This window comes from Chamaea fasciata, unplaced genomic scaffold (genome assembly GCF_029207755.1).
Source record: "Chamaea fasciata isolate MVZ Bird 193981 ecotype frontalis unplaced genomic scaffold, bChaFas1.0.hap1 SCAF_19, whole genome shotgun sequence".
Classification (NCBI taxonomy): domain Eukaryota; kingdom Metazoa; phylum Chordata; class Aves; order Passeriformes; family Sylviidae; genus Chamaea; species Chamaea fasciata.
This window is the reverse complement of record NW_027094104.1, coordinates 5676094-5697913: the sequence shown is the minus strand read 5'-3', so window position 1 is coordinate 5697913 and position 21820 is coordinate 5676094. Positions and strand designations below refer to the sequence as shown.

The window sequence follows — 21820 nt, the reverse complement described above, 5'->3', positions numbered from 1 at the left end:
AGCAGTAATTGTGGATTTAAGTTTCTCAATTTGTCTTACTTGAGCATCAGATGAGAATGTGACATATATATTCACTAGAGCCCTGTAGCTCCAGGAGCCCTGGGATTCATGAGCTGGAGCCTGAATTGCTAAAACACAAATTTTGGGTTTGGAAAGGCTGTGTGATCTGGGCAGTGCTGCCCTCAGCTGGCGGCTGAGCCTGGACCCAGGTTGACCCAGGGCTCCCAGCTCTGAGCTGCCACCAGCGTGGGGCAGACCAGACCAGCCAGCAACTGCTGACACTGCTTGGCTGCACGAGGGAGAAGGGCTGAGCTGAGCCTGCTCCATGTCTGAAACATCTCAGAAATGCAGTTTTTACCTTCCATAAACAGCCCGTGCACGTAGGAGCCTTCTCTAGGGGGAAATGTTATCTCCTCGCGGGTCTTCTTGGTCACATCCACTGCCAGACACATCTTATCCAGTGGCCACTGCTTTTTCCTGGCTGTGGACTGCATGATGGCTGTGAGGAAGGACTGCGGGTTGAAGAATCCTGCCAGCCACACTGTTGCAGGCAGCACAAAATCTGTTGCCCAGACTTCCAGTTCCTGGAAAATAAACCAGCAAAGTCCTTTAGGGTGGAGGATGTGCTGTGAGATGCGGGACACTGGGACAGAGCTGATGCTTTGCCCTGCATAACCCAAGCTTCAGCTGAACTTGCAGAGTGGGGACTGGCTGGAGGTGGTGTGGAAGGAATAAACAGCAGATTCCCCTGCAGCAATGAAGCTGAAACCCTGAATTCATAGTACAGAAAATACTGCTATTCTTTTACAAAGCCAGTTTTATTTATTTTTTTTATGGGACATATAGGATTGTATTGGGGGCAAGCTGATGCTCTCTTGCTACAGGGATGCACTGTAATGGGAACCCTGGTCAGACTTGTGCCCCCATTCCTGGAGTAACAGCCCTTTTCAGGTATTTCAAGCTGGTTAAATTGATACCAAGAAATAAACCAGTTACCAATAAACCAGTGCACTGGTGGGAAGAGTCCTGGGGCACCCCAAGCTCTGACTGTCACACACACTCTGCTCACCCTGATCCGCTGGAGCAGGTCTGCATACCAGGTTGCCAAGCTGAGGAGGGAGGGATAGGCATAACGTGTCCATGATTCTGGAACACTGTCATAGAAGAGAGCATTTCCCAGCTCTTCCATCTCAGATGTTATCGTCAGCTCTCCCTTTGAAAAAGAGAGAAGTCCAGGCAGTGTCACCTGCAGCCTGAGGGATGTCTGTGGGCTCAGGAAGCAGAAGGCTGGGGCTGCCCAGCTGCACCTGGCACAGCTTGATGGGTGAGAGCAGCAGCAAAGGCAGGGAGTGCTTTGGAAATACTGGGAGATGATCCAGGCAGCTGCCTGCTGTGTACCTGCAGTCCCAGGTCCAGCTCCTTCAGCGAGCGCCTGATCTCATTGGTCAGGATGTTCATCCTTTCACATTCCTGGAGGGCTACAACAGTGTATGGGTTTTTTTCCTTTGCCTTTGACATCATATCCTCCATGTTGAAGGGGTCTGGCAGCTGCCCAAGGATTTCATCCAGGACTGACTTCACCTGAAATGAGAATGCCATATACTGCTATTGCCCAGAGAAAAATGCTGCAGGTCCCATTTAATTAAGTTGGTAAGGTTTTTTCTTTTTCTGCCCTGGTGTTTCTTTCTATCTCCTCCTCTGTTACTAATGCTCTGTTCTGTTACTAACTGCTCTTGGGTCTTAAAAAGCTGTAGTTCTTTTTTGATAACCAAGGTAAGAGACCTGAGGCCATGGAGGTTGTGAAATTCAAGTATAAAGTCCAGGCAGTCAGAAAGAAAATTTTTTTAAAAAAAAATTTTAAATCTTTGTTTTTAGTAGTTGCTCTCATGACTGAAGGTTCCTCAGCCAGCTCCACCTGCTGAGGAGCCGCAGGTAGGCTACATGTTGCCAGTGCTGCTGCATCTTGGCCCCATCAGGGCATGAGGTTCCTGACTGTGCTGCCTCTGTGCTGTGTGCCACCATCCCTGGCCTGATGACCACAGCGTGGCTGGGCTGGAATCACCTCCCTCTGCCATCCCTTCCTTACTGCTCTGGGGCCTTGCTCTCTCAGTTGTCTCCAGGCCTTGTCTTCCCTCTCTAGCCTCTCAATTGCAACCCTTAAGAGGTTCCTCCCCCCCCCCCCCCCAATTACTTCCCCCCACCTTAACAAAAAAATCAGTTAATTTCTACCATAAAGAGACAAGACTTGACTTGCCTGTTCCTCTTGGGAGGTACCTGCGCCCCCGGCAGCCTCGGATTCCTTGGGCTGCAGCTCCAGCACTGTGCGGAAGAGCCTGTCCGAGGTGACGGTCAGGAAACCCATCTCTGCGTTGGGGTGCAGGCCATACAGGTGGGGGCTCTCTGCTGGCAGGTTGTCATCGATGTACTGGTGGTAGGCCTGAGTCAGGGGCAGCATTAGCTTGGAAGCACAGGCAAAGGAGCCCAAAGTTCCCTGGAAACCCGCCACCACTCTCTGGACCCTTCGCAGCACGTGCCCCAGTGCCCTGAGGCTCTTTTTAAACTTGCGTCTCAACCAAGTTTTTCCACCTCAACCACAGGAATTACTTTTGCAGCAATTCTGCACATTCCCAGGGATTGACACTCTCTCCCTCCATTCCTCTTGGTGAGCGAGAGGGAATGTGGACTCATGCACATTTATCCCAAGCAGGGGTTTTCTACAGCAAATTGCAGTGTTTCTTACCTCGTAATCCATGCGGGGAGGGATCATAAAGCCTGGAGCCAGGGCCACCTCCCCATCCAGCATCTCGGGCTGGACATACTCGCTCAGGTATGTGCGGCACAGCCGGCGGTCCCAGTCATCAGTGATGTGCCCCCCGTACATGATCTCACCAAAGAGGTACCGGAGGTCGTCCCACGGCACCTGCAGGGAGAGGCTCAAGCTGGGACTTTCCCGTGCAACCACAGAGGGATGGCTCCAGATTGACCTGTGCAGGGAGGTGACAGTTCCTGGACCCACAGAGGCTTGGGAAGAGGGGTTTCTTTTGATCACCCACAGATTTCTCCTTGTCCCAGTATGAACACAGCCATCTGTGGTTTGAATCCTATCTTTTTACCAGCCAGCACTGATCCCGTCTGTGTGGGCAGGTCTAAAGGTGAGACTTCAGTCCTGCTCACTGTACCTGCATTCTTGGGGCAGGCTTTCCCTTTTAGGTGGAACCACCCACCAATCACCAAGGCATGGGTTGGGGCAGGCACATGGGCCAGGGCAGCCACTTGCCCTGGCTGGGGCCTGATGCCTTTTCCACCCAGCTCAGTCAGGCCGAGTACTCATCCCCTTCCCCTGCCTGAGTGTGCAGGTAGCAGGGGAGGAGCTGCTCCTGGCCCTGGGCTTCTTCATGAGACGGCGTTTGTGCTGCAAACTGAATGTTCTAAGAAAGGCCAATTGTTGCAGCATGTGCTCTGCTGAGAAGCAGTCACCCTGTTCTCCCTCACCTTGGGGTTGGCCTCCAGGTAGTTGTGCAGGACGTTCACGGAGACGGTCAGGTCGCCGTTGTTGAAGGGATACGACCTGTTCCAGCCCTGGGTACCGAACCTGCGCCGCTCGGCCACCGCTGCATGGAAGTAGCAAAGTGCAAACAGGATGCACCTGAACTCGTTTTCTTTGCTGCACTGCTCCAGTGTTTCCTGCGGAGGAACAGTGAGGGTGGGCTGAAGCTGGATACTGCTATCAGATGCCTCTAGTGAAGAACATTCATAGGTAAAAGAGAACTGAAAGTGTTCATTAGGAAAAAAAGGTATACAAGTGTATTTTAATGGTTTGCTCGTTGGTAATTTTTACACTCATTTGTGTATGAAGGAATTAGGGGTTCACACCCCAATGCCCTGCTGACAGCTGAGGCAGCTTGTTCATGGGAAAGCTGCAGCAGCTCCAGGTTCAGCCCCAGGAAAGGCACTGGCGACCTGGCACTTCCTTGTGTTGGAAACCCTCGGGCAGCTCTGGTTACCCCTAAACCCCTGCCAGAGGGGGGACTCTGGGCACTCCAGGAGGATGTGCTGGCGAGGGCTGGCTCCGGGTGCAGTGTCCCTGGCAGCGGTGACACAGCCGAGGTGCTCAGCCTGTGGAAGCCTGGGAGGGGAGGAGCCGTACCTGCTGACCGGAATGGCCCCGGGGTGGCACAGGGGGTACCTGGGAGAAGAGGTCGAGGGCTCCGTGCAGGTTGGCTCGCATGCCTGTCGGCGGCTCGCTGGTGATCTTGATGGAGTTGTCCAGCAGCCCCTGCGGGATGATGTGCGCCTCGGGGGTGGGGGCTGGCTCGGCGCTCATGAACAGTCGGTACTCGGGATGGCTCTCTTCACTGTGGTGCTCCACCAGCTTCTCCAGCGTGTCCAGCCAGCGGGCCACTAGGTGGATGTTCTGCAAAAAAACCTCTCTGGACCTTGTGAATCCCACTTCCCCCACCCCTGTCCCCCCAATTCCTACTGCGGCTCCACAGGGGGAACGTGCAGTACAACACGGCGGCGCTTGGGCTGGGTACAGCCAGCTAGCCCCGGCAGTGTCACTGCCATCGCCAGTGGGGTGACCATGCACGGTGTGCCCGGAGGCTGGCAGGACTCTGTGGCCTGGTGTGCCCGGCTGCCGTCAGAGCTGTGCACCCTGTGGTGCGCCCCACTGCCCCCACCCACCTGCAGGATGACCCAGTGGCCTTCTGCAGCTGCCACCTCCATGGCGTGCTCTGCCACAACCTCCTGGCCTTGCCCCAGTGATACATTGTGGATCTTCCCGTTTTCAATGGTGAAACCCAGTCGGGTGCCTGGGATGGGAATGCCTGCTGTCAGTATCCATACTGAGCTGGGGCCACACGGTTCTGGCTGCTCGGCCCCGCAGCAGCTCATGGCCAGCGGGGCTGGTGCCTGTCTGGGGTGTGCAATGCCTCACCCAGTGCCTCCACGTCCTTCAGAGGGTCAACACCAGGGGAGAGGATGAAGAACAGGGGCGCAGAGGGGCTGCTCTCCTTGTACACCTCAGAGAGATCAATGCTCCTTCCTTTTACATACTTGCTTCCCATCTTCTCTTCCACAAAATTCCTACAGAAAAATAGAACTATCCTGTGTGATGGGAACAGTCACTGGTTGCAGCTGGAGTGGTGACACTCTGAGGCTCTTGCAGGAGAGCCCTGTGCTGGGCACCAGATACCTGATGGCATAGGTCATCCTGTCAGGGCGCAGGCACCGCAGCACACACAGCTTCTGCAGGGCTGACTTGTTCTTCCAGTCCATGGGGAACACCTCGTTCTCTGGTGCCTCCATCTCCACAAACCTTTTCCATCGCTTTGCTGAGCTCTCGATGTCATTCTCCAGGCTGCTGAACTCTTCCATTTCTGAAAGTGCCTTCAGGTCCCACAGAGGAGGACTAAATCACTCCTGGGCTCTGCTCATCCTCAGGGACCCCCTGCAGGTGATCCTGGACCCACTGCACTAGGAGCTGTGCTGGCATTTCCTTAGCACAGTAGGTGACTGCACAGACCTACCTTGACTGCACCCCAGCCCTGGTGCTGCAGGAAGTCCACGGGGGACGTGACACCAGTCTTGGAAGGGAAGCGCAGGAGAAAGTCCAGCTCTGCTGGGTTCACTTCTTTCTTGAGGGCCAGGACCTAAAAGTTGGGAGTGCAGCGTCACAGCCAGCCAACACCCACAGCCCCACTCTGAGGAGTGAGAGGCTCTGAGCATCCACAGCAGCACCAGAGTAGGAGAACAAGCCATGTGAATGCCTGTTGTACAGCAGGAGCCTTAGACATTTGCAGGGATTACCTGAAAGGCAACCTGGGCCAGGAAGATGAGTTTGTCTCTCTCAAAGAGGCCCTGTGCAGTGTACACATAGACCGAGTAGGTGATCTGGTCCGTCAGGTTGATCACCCTTTGCCTGGTATCCTCGCTGGGGATGGCACGTTGGATGGCTTTCTCAAAGACCCCATTGAAGGCCTGAGGAAGATCCCAACAGGCATCAGCACGTGGCTGCTGGGATCTTGTCAGCAGCATGAAAGTTGGAACACTGAATCTCCATGCTCCCCCAACTCTGTCCTACCCACAGACATCTCTGACCCTCCTCACTCCGCATCTACCTTGAGAGAGAACTGGTAGATGGGGTTGATCTTGCAAAGGTCGCTCAGGATGAAGTATAGTAGGGATGCGCGCTCTGCTGCTGGCCGGTAGTTCTCTCTCGCAACGTTTATTTGTACTTCAGTGGCTTTAGCTTCTTTTACCTGGAGATGCAGAGGGGTGGGTGTTACCAGAACCCTGTCACACATCAAAGCAGTGCCCACCCTCCTGCTGGGTGCCCAGCTGAGCTGTCCCTCTGCCTGCAGCACCAGCTCCAGGGAGCACATTTACTTTTTCCTCAATTTCCTTGGCTGTGCGCTTTGTTATCTCCAGGTTCTCCACCAGCGCTGTGTCCCGCAGGAAATCTCCCCCAGCAGCTGACAGCCGGGCAAGCAGTGAGTCCTCCAGCTCCTTCAGCTTGATCTTGAACTCGTTCTGGCTCTTGGTCAGGCTTGCCTGCGACAGAAGCACCCAGGGATGTGTCGCTCAAGAGATCACAACAGTGCTGGCATCACTCACTGTCACACGGCCACCAGTGTGCTGGTGTGAGGGGAAGGTGGATGTGGCCGCCCCTGGGTCCCACCACCACCCACAGGGTGAAGTGATGAGCCCAGGCAGTGGAATGCCCAGGTAGTGCTGGCTGCAGGGGCAAGGGGGACCTGCAGCTGCAGGCTCTGGTCAGGACTTCCTTGGCTCTCAACAAACAGCAGTGAGACACAGAGGGGAGAGCTCATGCTCCCTGCCCAAAACCTCTCCCACCCCTCTGACCAGCCCCTCTAGCCCCTGTACCTTCAGGGCCTCCAGGTCTGGCCGCTCCCGGGCTACCACAGCAGCCAGCAGCTGGTCCTCCAGGCCCTCCCGTGTCACCAGGAAGTTGATGAGAGTGCACTGAGCCTGCACCTCTGGCTTGTAGTGCGGGTTGAAACATCGGGTATGCAGGATTAGGCGGAACTTCTGGTTATACTCTACTTCTTTATCTCCAATTCTAATGTATCTGTTCAGTTAATTAAACAAATCAATCCCCACACACTGGGCAATAGCTCATCACAGATATGCCCTCAGCCTGTGTGCTGTTCATGGCCACTTGGGATGAATTTCTTTGGTTGGGAAAAGCCACAGCAAGGGCAGGAGTACCAAACCAGATTTGGCAGGGCAAGGATGGAGGAACAGGAGCTGGAGACTGCCCTCCCACAGCCCCCCATGGCCTCTGCGGCACGTGCAGTTCCCCTTACAGCTTATCATGCCATATGGCAGGTGTCCTGGGGAACATGTCTTTGAATCACTAAGTGAACTGGATTCCAAGGACCAGAACAGCCAGAAAGGCCACATTCAGTACAGGTGTCCTCCACGGGACACACTGGAGAGCACTGGGGGATGTGGCCAAAGCATAAGAAGGATCAGGCTCCCAAGCTGCCCACACTGAAGGTGCGTCTACCAGCATTTTGGGGCAGCAGTGGCTGCTTGGGGCAGGTGAAACCCCTCAGCAGTGGGGTGTGCTGACCTGCCCTTGGTGGTCCTGCCCAGCAGCGGGTCCAGCACTGCCTCTATCGTCTCACCGATGTCCTCGATCAGCAGTGTCTGTCCTTCAGACACCGCCTGGGCAATGATGTCCAGGTATCTGAGGGCAGAGAGGGGAGGCGTGTATGGCAAGCCTGTGCACTGTGGGGGGGCTTGGGCTGCTGTGGGAGACTCACAGAGTGCTTTCCTCCCACTGTGCCCTATCGGGACGCCATTGTGCTGTGCCAGTCCTGGCCCCCACGGAGCTTTTGGAGGTGTCAGGTACACCATCAGGGCGGCTGCCCTTGGGTGCCCTGAATCTGATGGGGGATGTGATTGCCCTGATTCTGCACCCTTCCATGGCAGGGAAAAGGGGGCTGGTGCAGCCTGAGCCCATGCCCACCCCACAGCCCCCGGCCCACCTCTTCTGGCCCAGGCGGACGATCTGCAGGTCTTCCCCATATTTGTTCTTGATCCACTTGCTGCCCTGCAGCTGGGCATCCACCAGCAGCGGCCACCGCTGGGTGCTGCAGAGGATGGCAGCGTTCTCGGTGGAGGTGCGGTCGCTGGGCAGCCCCTGGTTGTTCCAGGCAGCCACGTCGGCAGAGTCCGTCAGGAGACTGAGGGGGTCCAGGTCCGGGGTGATGGGGATGGGCACCTGCAGGGAGAGGCTGTTGGGTGCCTGGCCGCAGAGGCCTGGGAGCCCCCACTGCTGTGGGCATGGGGGAAGGCACTCTGGGATGGAACCTGTGGCCTCTCACCGTCTGCCCATTGAGGAAGGGGATCCAGTGCTGCTCCAGAAGCTCTGCCCTGTACCTCTTGGTGAAGTATCCAATGTAGGACACGAAGGCACAGACCAGCAGCACGTCCCCACACAGCGTCTTCTCCTGCTCTCTGAGCTGCTCCACCGACTCAGCCCAGCGGACGTTTTCGGATGCCAGGCCCCCGACGAGCCTGTGGGGTTAGAGGGGTGGTGGCTGCTGTGGTGCTGGTGCTGTGACCTGGGCAGGGGGTGGGTGGGGACTCAGCCATGGTGACCTGGGGCGTTGTCACCAAGCATTTCCATGGCTGCCTCTCCCCATGAATGTCTGGCCCAATTAATCTCAGAATTTTTTAATTTGGGGAGGGCATGGAGGGTTCTACTCCTCTCATAGCCCTGGTGTCAGGGCCACCAGGTGATGCCAGCAAGCAGCAGCCTGCCGTGATGCTTCAGAACCAGTGTTTGCATGATACCTGTTTGCCAAGGTGATGACTTTGTTGGTTTCATCAGCCTCCTGCTGGCATTTGATCTTGTCTGCTGTGGCTTTCTCAAACTGAGCAGTGAGATTTGCCAGATTTTCATTCAGGGCCTTAGGAAGAGAACAGCCCCAAAGTGATTCCCTGCCCAGATGGGAGGCTCCCTGGTCCCAGAGCTCTGCAGCATCTCTGTCCCAGCACAGTGCTTGGGCCAGGCCCTGGGTTCACGGGATTCTTTTGCTCGTTTGGTGACTGAGGGGCTTGTGGCTGGGGGTTGTGGGGACACACACTTACGACAATTTTGCTCTTAATGCGACTCAGCCTCTGCTGAGCCTCTGCCAGCTCAGCATCAGCATCGGCCACTGCCTGTCTCTTGGGCTTCACTATGCAGTGCACCTCGTGGAAGCGGACCATGTTGAGGCACCAGGAGCACAGCCCGGCTGCGGCCGTTGATTTGGACTTGATGAACTCAGGATTAAAGCCGGGGTCGTTCCGGTATGGTCTGGAACAGAAGGACACGCCCTGCTGTGGACGGCACGGCAGCTGCCGGCAGCCCACCCCGCTCCTCCCGGGGCTCGGGTCGCCTCTGGGTGGCAGGGTGGGAGAGCAGGCCCAACACCTGGATCCCACTCCTGCCCCGAGCCCTGCTGTGCTCTGGGGTGAGGCTCCCGCTGGCCTCCCTGCTCAGGGCAGCTGGTGGCAGGGGCTGTGAAGGGGCAGGAAACAGCCGTGGACTCACTCAAATGCCTTGAGACAGGGCTCAGGGATGTTTTCCCCATCATAATTTTTTAAGCTTGCAAGGAAAGTGTCTGCTTTTCCTATCTTGACTTTTCCTGCTGTCCAGCTCCTGTCCTTTGGAATCTTGCCATTTTCAGCCGTCAGAACCAACACAGCTGCCATCACATTCACTACCTCTGGTGGTGGGGCCCCAAAGGACTTCAGCTCTGTCAGGTTGTACTGGGGAGGGACAACAGTGTCCCTGAGCATCACCCCGGCCCAGGGCAGCCAGCACCTGCTTCCCGTGGAGAGGTCACCCACCTTGTTGAGCGTGTCCAGGGCCTCGCGGGCGGCAGAGAGCACCACCTCTGCTTCTGCCAGGTCACGTGCACAGGCTCGTTGCTTCTCAGCCACCATCTGGGGAGGGAGGACATGGGATACGGCATGAGGTAAGTGGCTGTAACCACAGACCTCACGCTGCCCTGTCCCACCCTGGACACCAGCTCAGCACTTCACACCTTGTTGATGGCCTCAACCTTCAGCTCCTCCTCATCAGCAATGGCTTTCTCCTTGCTGACCTTCTCTGTCTCAACACCCACCACGTGGATCAGTTTGTCTGTGTCCTCATTCTTCTGCTTCAGCTCTACCTCCTGGATTGCCAGCATCGCTTTCAGGTCGTCCACCTCAATGAGGGAAGAAACAGAGCAGATAAAAGGGCCGATCCTGCCAAGTCCTGCCTGGTGGAGCAGCAGTGTCTTGGTATGGCCTGGGGACCTCACAGACACTGTGACCATCCTGCAGGGATGTGCCTGCTCTCTCCCCCTGTGCCAGGCCCAGCACAAGAGAGGCTATGGGCAGGCACCTGTGATGCTGTGCTCTGCAGCTTCATCAGCCCTTTCTCCAGCCTCTCGATGCTAGCAGAGAGCTTGCTCCTTTTATCCGCCAGCAGGTTTTGGTAGAGCTTTATCTGCTCCAGGAAGGTCTTTGGCGTGGTGTAATTATAGCGTCTCTCCACGGCCAGGTAGGTCTTGGACATCTCCTTTGAGCTTGTGTGGACGAAGGACATGAACTGGCTGATGGAGGCCTTGACGTCTGGCTGCACAGAGAGCACAGACAGGGAGCTGCTGCAGTAGGTGGCTGCACTGGCCTGCAGTGGCTGCACTGAGCCCTCCTGCAGTGCTGGTTCTCTGCCCAGCCCACAGAGACCAGAGCAAAGTGACCCTTTTCATCAGCAGCACAACACAGGTCTAAGATGCTGGTGGTAAAGGCACTGGTGCTGGTTCCCTTGCCCAGCTGTGTCCCTGACATCCCTGTGTAGGGAGGAGCTGCTGTTCTCAGGCTGCTGCCTCTGGGGATGTTTTAAGGACAGAATGGAAAGAGAGGGTTCGTCCTCACCAGCACAGCACAGGGCTGCAGGATCTGATGCTGGAATCAGTTGTAAACTTATCCCAGACCTATTCCCAGCTTGCTGTTCCCAGCCCTCAGGGTCATGCCAGACCCCCATCCCTGGGCACACTAAACACAGAGAGCAGCAGAGGTGCAGTTCTTTGCCCAGTGCAGCCCAGGGTCCCCAGTGCCCTAGGACAGCAGCTGCCCTGGGGTCCCAGCTCACCTCGATGTCTGGTGTTTCCTCCAGGAACCTGCTGCTGACAGACACGAGAGCATCCTCCGGCCACTCGTGGAACCAGTCGATGGCCGTGCAGTTGACTACAGCTGGGAACCTCCTGGCCCGCACACGCAGGGTGGAGCCCACGGGGGAGAAGCAGAGGACAACCTGGGGCAGAACAGCAGTGGCTGAGTGGGGTGTCCCTGCTGTCAGGGTGGGGGCAGTGTCTGCAGGGGCTCCACATGACTGCAAGGATTCTGCTGCAGACCTGAGATCTGCTGCCCTCCCATTGACTCCCAGTATGCTCGAGGTGGTCTGTGGTTGTGCCTCTCACCAGGGCTGGAACTGGGTCCCCTTTGGTGGCTGCAGTCAGCAGCTGAGCACAGTGCTGGTGTGGGTGTCCCTGGGAGGGCCCAGCATGGTGTGTGGCCATGGAAGCTACTGACCCCCTCTGCCCCCAGGGAGGGCTGTTCTGCCATGCACCTCTGGGGCTGGGGGCACCTGGGGAATCTCTGAAAACAACTTTGGCCTAAACCCACCATCCTGGGATGAAACCTTGGTGTTCTGTGGCCTCTTGCAAAGAGGTTTTAGATAAGGCAAATCAGGAGCTCAGAGAAACCAACCTGGAGAGCAAACACTCACCTTTAACTGGCGCCTGACTTTTTCTATAAATAATTTCCAGCAGTTTTCCTTTGTATCCTCCAATCCAAGGGCCTTCACTTGAGGCCTCATGGACCCAATGATGGTTTCCAGGTCAGTATCCTGAAAGAGGCCTGGCACTTCCCCAGATGCCAAGAAATCATTGATTACAACCAGGAATGATTCTTCAGCCACCTGGGAGTCTGTCATCAGGAACACACTGGGGATGTTCTTCACAGCTGCCTTGATGTACTGGGCAGCAAGGTCCAGCTGGGACAGAGAGAAACTGTCACCCTCCAGTTCAATCCCCGTGAGATATTCTCCAAAGTGACCAGTTTGGAGCAGCCCTGGGCTGCCCCGGAGAGCTGGAAGGGAGCCTTTGGGAAGGAGCTGGTGTCAGGTGCTCTGCCCAGGCACAGGTCCAGCCCCTGGGCTGTCCACACCACCACCCCTGCTGTCACCAGTAGCTCCTGCCCTTGCCTGGCTGGGGAAGCACTGTGGCCATTGGGACAGGACTGGGTGTCACCTGTGTGACAGGTGATCCTGTGTGCAAACTCCGAGTCACACGGAGTGCAGAGCCTCGTGAGCCCACACAGGCACTGTGGCTGCAGGTGCAGGACTCATCCCCAAGCAGGTGGCACTGAGCCAGGGTCCAAAGCTGCACCTACCTTCAGGTCTGGGATGCCGTAGCCTTTCCTCAGTGTGATCTGGAACACGGACAGGTTGCTGATGTGAGCTGCCAGCCGTGCCAGGCTCTGCTTCCCACTGCCTCCCACCCCCACCAGCAGTGCGTTGCCTCTAGGAGACTCCAAGATCCGGCTAATTCTGCAGATGTGAGACACTGCATCTTCAAAGAGCACCTGAAGAAAACAGGAGGGGAAGGTTTGGTGCTCTGAATCAGGGCAGAAAGAGCAGTGAGTGTCCCATAATGCACCAACCCCACCAAGCAGTGCAATGCCACAGTCCCATCTTTTCAGGGCGGAGCTTCATGCCACAGACACTCACCAGATTCATCACTGCATTGACCTCATTGTAGCTGTCCAGGGCTTCCCCGAGCAGGTCACTCAGAGATGACCAGCTTGTCACTGGCATGTACTTGGACTCATCCATACCCTGGGCAAAGTGGCAGTAGATGTTGGGCTTGGCGAACATCAACTCTTCATTGAGCTCCTGAGAGAGGCAATTCCGGCCGTGGGGCTCAGCTGTGGGGCACCAAGAGGGACCACTGGGCTAGAGCAGTCTACTTTTCAGCACAACTTACTTGAAAGGAGGCTTTGCAGATGTCTGACAGCAGCTTCTTGAAGCTGTACTGATCCTCTTCATCGACCAGCTTGTCTCCATACACCCTTTCTGCTTCGTGAAGCCAGAGACGCACCAAGTCCACAGGGGTTTTCAGGCATTCAGGGGTGGAGAAGAGCAGCCCCTGACAAACAAATCCCATAGCCCTTTGGATAATTTTAGTGCTGCTGTAGCTGATTGCAAAGGTTTGCTCTGGGAGGAGGCCAAGGCCCTTTTCAGGGACATGGTATGCTGCAAGGATGTGGGATAAGGAAAGGAAAGGAATAAGGATATTTTAGAAGAAACAGCTCTCCCACTACCTGGAATATGTTGGAGAGGTCCCGCAGATTGAAGATGTAGTGGAACTTGATGGCTGTTGGCAGATAGTTGGAGGTAACCTTCTGGTGGAGAGCTGTTGGCAGGACAGGGTGGTCGGTGAGCAGGGTCCAGGTCCCCAGAGACCCCAGAGCGTGGCTCCCCAACCATGCATTCCCCAGGGGCTTGTCCCACCCCAGTGTGGCAAAGGCTCACCCAGCGCTGCTGCTACCAGCTGGGCCTGCATCTTCTGGAGAGGTGCTGGCATGTGCTGCTGGGCCAGGTGCTGCTTCAGGATGGTGCCATAGACGGTGTGCAGAGCCTCCCGGCTGGGAAAGTTCACTGCCAGGATGCAGAAGTGCCGCTGCACAAAGGGGCAGAAATTGATGTGAACCCCACAAGGGGCTGATGCAGCCAACTGGCACTGCAGGGTCATTCCACCCTCTGGGCTTTGGTGCCTGGAGAGGGAACGTGCCAGGCAGAGCCCTGCCCCCTGCACACCTGCAGCCGTGAGTCGATGGTGAAGGACCCGGCGGTCGGGTTCATGCAGGCCACGTACTGGCAATTGCGAATGTCCTTCAGGGTCAGTTTGTTCCTGTCATACCTGTGCAGGGACCAGCACTGTGACACTTTCCCCAGGGATGGGGACAGGTTCCCCCCATCATGCTGTGCCCGTCCAGGACCCACCAGTGCCCGTGATCCAGGTGCTGCCGAATAAGTGTGTGTGGTGCCACAGTGCCATACTTGTCCACTTCTGGCATGTTCATGTCATCAATGAAGTAGATCAGCCTTTTGGTGCCAGGTGGGCCAAAAATTCTCCCTGATTTCTTCTCCAGGGGTTTCTCAAGGACGGCTGCAGTGAGAGGAGTAGGTGGGGGGGGATCAGCACTGCAGGACCCTGCGGCACAGCCCAGTGCGGGGCCAGCTGCTGGCTCTGCGAACCTTACCCTGCAGCATGGCCGAGGTTGTGTAGAAGTTTAGGGGCACAGACTGGACCAAATACTCGTCTGTACCGAGTGCTTCCAGCTTGTCCCACATCAGGACTGACTTTCCCGTCCCTGCATTCCCCACCAGCATCACTGGCCGCTGCTTCTCCATCAGCAGGTCCATGAAGTAGCGGAGGCGAATGGTCTCTGTGGTGTGCACCACGGCAGCCTGGGGAGAGGCACTGTCAGTCCCTGCCTTGCCCTGGCACTGGCAGAGGCAGGGTCCTCTGCTGGGGCAGAGGGCAGTGTGCCAGAGCCCTGCACAGAACTCCTGGCAGCTCCCACAGATGGTGCTCCCTGCATGCAAATCTGGGCCCTCTCTAAAGCAACACGTCTTGTGTGCTCTATTTTTCTAAAGACTTTCTGACTAAAACCAAGTTACTACACAGAACAACATGGACAGTTCCTGAAACCGCCACACAGCCACAGCTCCTTGCCCTTTCCCCTGACAGCTTAGATAACCCCCAAGATGCCTCTGTAGGAAACACAAATCAAATGCTAAAGGACATTTTGCACTCAGGGAATAGTCACAGACACTTTGGAGACTCTCTGAAGCTGCAGGTTAATCTGAAGGTAAAGGAATGTGAAACTCATAGCCCTTGTCTGAGGCTCCTGTGGGGTAAAGAGAATCATAGGAAGCCATTGGGTTTGATGGGTGCTATCAGTCCCAATCCTGATGATGCTCCATACATTGCTGAGGGGAAGACTGTGGAGGGATAGTCAAACCAATCATATAAACACAGCTCTTGTGGGAAATACCTGTAAGGGGATGTCAGGGTCGAGCTCGAATTCTGGCACTCTTTCATCCCAGGGATTGAATGTCTTCTTTTCTGGATGAATGTAATAGTCAAAAATTGTCCCCTGATTAGGAAATTTGATGGTTTTAAATTCTGTCAGCCACCACTTGCTGAACTGCTGGCGGTAATCCACTAGCTGGAGGACAAAACAGAGACACTCAGACCCTGGACACACGATGGGATGCAGAGAGGGGTGGCAGGTGCAGTGGCTGTCCTGTGGCTGTACCTGGTCCTGGTACAAGGCCCCACCAAAGGCCCAGATACAGGCAAAGACAAAGAAGAGCTCGTATTGCTCCCGGGGTGAGTCTGCTGGGACATTCTTCGGTGTCAGGAAACATTCCAGCAGGGACAGAACTGTCTGTATGGCTGTGACCTCAGGAACAGCGGTGATTGTCTTGAACTCAGACCTGAGCTTCTCCAGGCATGGTGGCAGGTACTTGTCAAAGAGGATCATCAGAGCGGCCTTCTCAGACTTCACTGTCCTTGTCTCAATCCAGCTGGCCACAATGCTGTGGGAGAGACAAGCAGGGCTGCAGTGAGCATCCCATCCTGTCCCGTCCCGTCCCGTCCCGTCCCGTCCCATCCCATCCCATCCCATCCCATCCCATCCCGCTCACGGGTTCCAGCCCAGGTCTGTGGGGTTGATGTAGAGGATTCCTGCCCGGGACACGGTGGCCGGCGTGGCTGTCCGCAGGTGGCTGATCTCGAAGATGAGTCTCATGGTGGGAGTGAGGGGGATGCGTTCATTGCTGGCCAAGGTGAGAACCTGGGGGAAATGGCTCATTGTGGGGGATGTCTGGAGTTGGTCCCCCCGAGATAACAAGCGAGCAAAGCCCCTGGGGTGTGATGGCACCAACCTTATTGTCATCCATGACTGTGTTCAAGGACTCGATCCACATTGGATCAATGTCTCCATCAAGGATGATCCATTTGGGCCCATCATGCGTGATGTTGGCCAGGTCACGCATTGCTGTGGAGAACAGACCTGCCCCACAGAGAGACTCAGGTTTTTCCTCTCCACACACAGCCTTTTGCTGGAGGACACATGGGATTGGTGATCCCATGAAACATATTCCTTCTCCCTCCCACTCCAGGAAAGAGCCCCAAGGAAAAGTCTTTCCATTCCATCTCACATCCCACAAACTGAGCTCACAACATTGGTGTCTCACCATCCTTCCATTCCCGTGTGGCTGGATGAATGATCCCAAACAGCTCATCGCAGGTCACAGCCTTGGGGTCAAGGTCCACAGTGACTGGCCTCCTCTTCAGCCTTTTGTACGTCTTGTTGAGCGACTTCAGCACCTGTGGAGAGGATGGTGCAGCCACAGGTGCTGCTCCCACGGGGGCAACCACAGCCTTCAGCAGCCCCTGCCTGCAGTGGGGGGGTGTGGTCCCCTGCTCCCACCTGGACTGCTTCTGGGAAAGCACCTGGACTCTCCCTGCAGAGCCTGCTCCTGGACAGGGCACTGTGGGAGCCCAGGCCCTGCCAGCCAGCCCTGTCCTGTCATCCTGCTGGCACCGCAGCACACCCAGGATCAGTTGTGAGAGCGTGCCCTTGCCTGCTCTCTGTCTTTGTCTCTGCTCTGCTTGTGGGTATCTTGGGCAGCCCCTAAGCTGTGCGTCCCAAACCTGCTCAGTCTGGCACACACAGTGCCTGAGGGCCTGGCTGCATCCCTGTCCTCTGCTCAAACACCACTCTGCCAGAGCTGGGGTCTGCACAGCCCTCACTAAGAAGCTGTGGGGGCCACAGGATATGCTTGGCTGAGGCCAGAGGGGCCCCATATCCTCAGGATGGTTTGGCTGCTACCTGGGACTTGCCGGTGCCGGCGTTGCCGACGATGAAGACGGAGTGCCGCACTTGCAGCAGTTCCTCCAGCTGTACCACCTTCAGCACAAAATTCTCCTCTGCCTGCAGCTTCAGCTCCAGCACAGACTCACGGATGACCTGGGAGGGAGAGCGGGTGCTGACCACCTTGCAGTGGAAAGACTCTGGAGATGAGCTGGCTGCCCCCAGAAGTGCTGAAGAGACTATCAGCCTCTGGATCCTGCCAGGACTGGGACACCTCTGGCAGTGGTGACATGCTTGGGCTTGCACCTTCTCATAGTTGAGGTCCCTCTTCCTGGGAACGTCCAGTGATGGAAACAGGTCTCCAATCAGCCCCAAGAACACAGGCAAGTCATCTGTCACGATCTTGGGGATATTGAAGTCTCGTAAAGCTCTCATCAGAACTTGGTCCTCTGCAGAGCCAGGGTCCCCCCTCTTCAAGGAGCCTGCCACCACCAGCACAGACTTGATGGCTCGCAGCCCCCAGTCGTAGTGGTCCTGTGACAGGGAGCAGAGAATCACCATTTCACTTTGGTGGGGGAGAACTGCTTCAAACAGCACTGCAGAGGAACACCCTGTGCATCAGCCCCCAGCCAGGTCATCCACATGGCACCCACTGGGCTGGACCTAAACTGGGCTTATTTACAGGAAAAGCCTCTGTCAGTCACAGGGACAATTTGGAACTGGGAATCTGACTTCCTTCTTGGAGACACGTTTATAGTGCAAATCACCTCTCTTGAGATGAATAATATCTGAATGCTCTCATCTTAACTATTCTAATTCCAATTCCATGCTATTCTACTTTTGGGCTTCTTGATTCATTCCTTAAGGCAGAAAGGTGCCTTAGGAAGGCACCAGGTAGAAGTGGATCTTGTCCAGCCATAGACCTGAGCTTTGCAGAACCAACACTCTGTGTGTCACCACCAGCAATCCCACTGCAGTGTGTCAGGTTTGATGATCAAATGGACTCTTTCCTTTCACAGACAGCACTGTGTAGTACTGTTAATTACCTGTTTTGACAGCAGCTCTTTGCAGAGTGTGTAGAGAGTGATGAACTTCCTTGCCAGGAGCCTGGCCTCGAGAAACCCCTCTGCCACAAGCATGATTTCGCAGATCAGTTCAAAATCTGGGACAACCATAGCGCAGGGTCTAGAGAGGAGCAGCTGCAGTTGTCAGGGCTGCTAACCACATCCTTACCCTCCCACAGCTCCCAAGGTTTGCCCCCAAGTTTCCAGTGTAACAGTCAGTTGCTGCAGTTACACTTGCTGGGGTCTCCTGCCCAGACTCCTTCTCCAAGTGGGGCTCATGTTCCACCAGACTGGGGCACACCAGCCCTTCTGCAGTCACAGGTTGAGTTTCAGCAAGGACAGGGGTCCCACAGCAACTCTGTGCCTCCCCCTCCAGTGATTCACCACCTTTTTGTCAACTCTCAATTGGATTTTTAGTTGAGGGTGGCAACCCCCCTTGCAGAGCAGCACAGCTCACCCCGCCTGGCCACCTCTGGGGAGTGACAGGACTGTGCCACGGTGCCAAGGGCTCCCTCACACCAGGCCCACCAGTGCACACAAACACCCTTGGCTGAGGTCACACTGTGGATGTGGCACGTGAGTGCCAGCACAGAGGCAAGTGCTGCAGTGACACCAACCCACCTGAACAGAGCTTTCAGGTTCTCAGGCAGCTCTGTGCGCCCGGCGTAGCCAGGGTTCATGGTGATGAACAGCCCAACCGATGGGACCAGGGAGATGGTCTCCCCAAGGAAGTTGAATTTTTTCTTCTTGGCACGGATTGCATCTTGAATACATTTTACCTGCCAGGTGAGCAGAGGTGTTGGTGCTGGCAGTTCCCAGTTCCCTGCCCATTGCTCTGGCTGGTCCTGACTGCTCCCCAAGGTGCAGGACATGAGCTGGGAAGTCTTTTTGGCACCCAGTGCCACTGTGTTGTGGGGACAGTGCGCACCTGCACCGCAATGACAGACAGGACCTCCACCAAAATGCGATTGAACTCGTCGAAGCAGCCCCAGGCACCTGTCTGGGCAAGTCCTTTGTAGATGTTCCCACAGGACTGGAGAGAAACAGAGCAGTGAGACAGGGCTCAGGCACTGCGATCCCTCACGGCAGCTGCAGTGGGGGATTGGGTGACAAGACTCGAGTGCTGAGACCTGCTCATGCCTTACAGATTATGCTCCTCCCTAGAGAAATTCCCCACAGTGATAAAGCCCCACTGCTGAGGCTCCCCTGGGCTCCCACACATCCAACCCCAAGGATCCCCTTGTCTTGGACACCCCATGGTTCTCACGTCAGTGCCACCATGCTGTTGTCTTGTGCCCTACCTTGTAGTCCATCTGCTCGGAGCAGTTGAAGACGTACACCATCATGCCCACAGCCCGGCCCAGGTCCTTGGTGGTCTCTGTCTTCCCGGTGCCTGCAGGGCCAGCGGGGGCCCCCCCCATGTAGAGGTGAAGGGACTGTGTCAGGGTGATGTAGCACCTGTGGGGGGAGGACACTGGGGCTGAGCGGGGCCCGTGGCACGGCCGAAGCGCCAGGGGCAGGGGGAGGTGTGGGGAGCCAAGCCCCGACCTGTCTGTCAGGGGGGTGATGACCAGGCGGGGGGTGTTCCCCAGGTACTCGTAGGCGTACAGGAGCTGAGCGTCGCAGATGTTGGCGAAGCAGTGCTTTGCCCCGTCGTCCCAGCGGTGCCGGAGCTGGGACTGCCAGGCAAACGCCTGGGAGTTCTCCACCTGTGGAGCAGCTGGCTGTGGAGGGCTGTGTCCCGCTGGGACAGGGACACACCCGTGCCTTGGGACCATTTGCCACCTCCCAGCACAAGGGCACTGTGCAAAGGGGTCCCGGGGCCGTGCTGGGGTGGGGGAGGACCATCCCTCCTCACAGCCCAGCCCAGCCCACACCCGCCAACAGAGGTGCCCAGCCCCAAAGTAATAGAATGACAGGAAATCTGTCCTCTAGAGTTCTGGGAGATGGTGCAGCAAAAATTCTTTCTGATACCAAATACCTTTGTTTGGATCATTTTGGCCACAACATCCCTTGCATGGACATCAATAGTACAGATTGTCATGATCTTCATTCTGTCTCCAGCACTCAGGGTCCCAAGGAGCAGGGAAATCAGGGCATTCAGCCGAGCAATCTGGGGAAGGACAGAAATAATGGACATAGAGATGATGCCCTCATTTGTCCAGCTCTCGATGACCCCTGGCCTGGCAGAGAGGCTCAGGCTGGCTCCAGGTCAGGTGCAGATGATGCCAACCTGCTTTTTGTTATAATCCTTAATGGCATTCTCATAACCTTTCTCCAGGCTCGCAAAGGCAACACCAACCTCTGAGGTCCAGGCGATCTGGGTGCACGTGAGAGCGACCTGCAGCAAACCATGGGGACAGCACGGCTATAAAGAGGAACCTGCTATGGCTCAGGGTGGGAGCCTGTGCCTGCCGGGGCTCTCTGGCTCCTCCTCCTGTCCCTCTCAGAGCTGGCTCAGCTCAGCCCCGTGCAGGAGCACCCACCTGTGCTGGGTAGTCAAACACCCACTGCTCCCGTGGCTTGTCCTCATAGGTGCCCAGGGCCTGGGGGATGAGGTTCCGCAGCGTCGAGCGCATGCGCTCCAGCAGCCGGTTCAGCCAAACCTCCACCTGTAGGGTCACACCCAGCAGGGCTGAGTGAGAGGCTCCCAGCCCACCCCGGCTGCACAAACCTCTCCCTGCACATCGCAGGACACCTCAGGAGAGAGAGTCTGGTGCTGGTCCCGCAGGGCACAGCCCATGGGATGTGATGAGGGATGGTCTGAGGGCACACAGCCAAGGTGTGACCACTCTCCAACCCTCAAGGCGCTGGGAGGCTAAGCAGGTTCACATGACTGTGCTGCTCAGTACCTACAATGCAGGTGCCATTTCTGGGGTTTTTGGCCAAAAATCTTTGCAATTGCATTTTTATACTCTTGCCAGGCTGTTAGAGCACAACCAGCAAAAGGTTCATCCCCATGCTCAACCTGCCCCCCGCCTCAGCCTGCAGAGTCTCCACGAAGCTCAGCTGACCTGGCCAGACAGGTCACAGTCTGCATCAAAGGGCACGTGCTCCCCGTCCCGGCTGAACATCCCCTGGGCCATCTTCTGAGGCTTTTTGTCTGGACCCTGCTTGAACTCCAGCTTGGCCAAACTGTCGAAGAGCTTCGTCAAGTGCCGGGACACCTGAGAGCAGAGGCACGGCCACTGTCAGGACCCCTGTCACGTGTGGAGGTGTCATCAGCAATTTGATCTACCCCTGGGTGCTCCCTGGGCACTGCACTCCCAGGAAGAGGGATCAGAGAGATGGTGTTCTGCCCATAAGAGTGAAAAATGTTCTAAAACTGCTCAAACAAGTGCAGGGAAATGGCGCAGGACTCATCCCCATGCTCACACACAGCCAATACCTCAAGGGGCTCGGTCCCCTTCGATAAAATATCCAGTAGGTCTGCAGAGGAAACAAAATAGAACCGGGGAAAAGCCAGTCTTTTGGTCTCAAGGTATTCAGCCAAAGCCTTCTCACAGACCGCCAGCCTGGCAGAAAACAGAAAAACCTGCCATTAACCTCCATTTATCAGTTTTACTCTTTGCTCAGTCCTTGTCTTGCTGATGCTGTGGGAGAATCACCCTCTTCCTTTGGTCTCCCAAATGCTTCACCAGGATGACTTGATCCTTACCTGTCCTGCAGCTCTTCCAGCCGGGTGAGCAGCCCGGGCTTGTTGGTGCATTCAATCACGTTGGGAGTTTGTACTGCATCAGCCATTAGTTCCTGAAGACGAAAAACACTTCAGCCAACCTGATCTGGCAGAGAGCTGCAGG

General features: G+C 56.1%; 1 protein-coding gene across 1 annotated transcript in view; it reads right to left on the bottom strand.

Moving 5' to 3' along the window:
- The window catches only part of DNAH17 (dynein axonemal heavy chain 17), a 32124-nt gene that overhangs the window by 753 nt on the left and 9551 nt on the right, over positions 1-21820 (bottom strand). Inside the window, exons 28-79 of the mRNA XM_066200196.1 lie at positions 21679-21770; positions 21409-21535; positions 21035-21187; positions 20507-20632; positions 20254-20361; positions 20002-20133; positions 19569-19729; positions 19322-19478; positions 18949-19053; positions 18642-18799; positions 18003-18141; positions 17263-17490; positions 16975-17112; positions 16337-16469; positions 16025-16152; positions 15785-15933; positions 15394-15676; positions 15130-15303; positions 14332-14539; positions 14072-14237; positions 13886-13988; positions 13601-13748; positions 13390-13481; positions 13053-13214; positions 12797-12961; positions 12460-12651; positions 11795-12061; positions 11159-11320; positions 10409-10642; positions 10065-10229; positions 9868-9963; positions 9569-9786; positions 9124-9331; positions 8827-8942; positions 8355-8547; positions 8016-8251; positions 7598-7714; positions 6886-7090; positions 6388-6552; positions 6120-6260; positions 5809-5979; positions 5529-5651; positions 5195-5388; positions 4937-5085; positions 4684-4811; positions 4187-4414; positions 3493-3684; positions 2741-2920; positions 2255-2437; positions 1399-1581; positions 1070-1213; positions 359-584 (exon numbers count right to left, since the gene is read on the bottom strand). Of these exons, the coding sequence (XP_066056293.1) occupies positions 359-584; positions 1070-1213; positions 1399-1581; positions 2255-2437; positions 2741-2920; positions 3493-3684; positions 4187-4414; positions 4684-4811; positions 4937-5085; positions 5195-5388; positions 5529-5651; positions 5809-5979; positions 6120-6260; positions 6388-6552; positions 6886-7090; positions 7598-7714; positions 8016-8251; positions 8355-8547; positions 8827-8942; positions 9124-9331; positions 9569-9786; positions 9868-9963; positions 10065-10229; positions 10409-10642; positions 11159-11320; positions 11795-12061; positions 12460-12651; positions 12797-12961; positions 13053-13214; positions 13390-13481; positions 13601-13748; positions 13886-13988; positions 14072-14237; positions 14332-14539; positions 15130-15303; positions 15394-15676; positions 15785-15933; positions 16025-16152; positions 16337-16469; positions 16975-17112; positions 17263-17490; positions 18003-18141; positions 18642-18799; positions 18949-19053; positions 19322-19478; positions 19569-19729; positions 20002-20133; positions 20254-20361; positions 20507-20632; positions 21035-21187; positions 21409-21535; positions 21679-21770 (8551 nt within the window). The remainder of the gene's footprint in view (positions 1-358; positions 585-1069; positions 1214-1398; positions 1582-2254; positions 2438-2740; positions 2921-3492; positions 3685-4186; positions 4415-4683; positions 4812-4936; positions 5086-5194; positions 5389-5528; positions 5652-5808; positions 5980-6119; positions 6261-6387; positions 6553-6885; positions 7091-7597; positions 7715-8015; positions 8252-8354; positions 8548-8826; positions 8943-9123; positions 9332-9568; positions 9787-9867; positions 9964-10064; positions 10230-10408; positions 10643-11158; positions 11321-11794; positions 12062-12459; positions 12652-12796; positions 12962-13052; positions 13215-13389; positions 13482-13600; positions 13749-13885; positions 13989-14071; positions 14238-14331; positions 14540-15129; positions 15304-15393; positions 15677-15784; positions 15934-16024; positions 16153-16336; positions 16470-16974; positions 17113-17262; positions 17491-18002; positions 18142-18641; positions 18800-18948; positions 19054-19321; positions 19479-19568; positions 19730-20001; positions 20134-20253; positions 20362-20506; positions 20633-21034; positions 21188-21408; positions 21536-21678; positions 21771-21820) is intronic.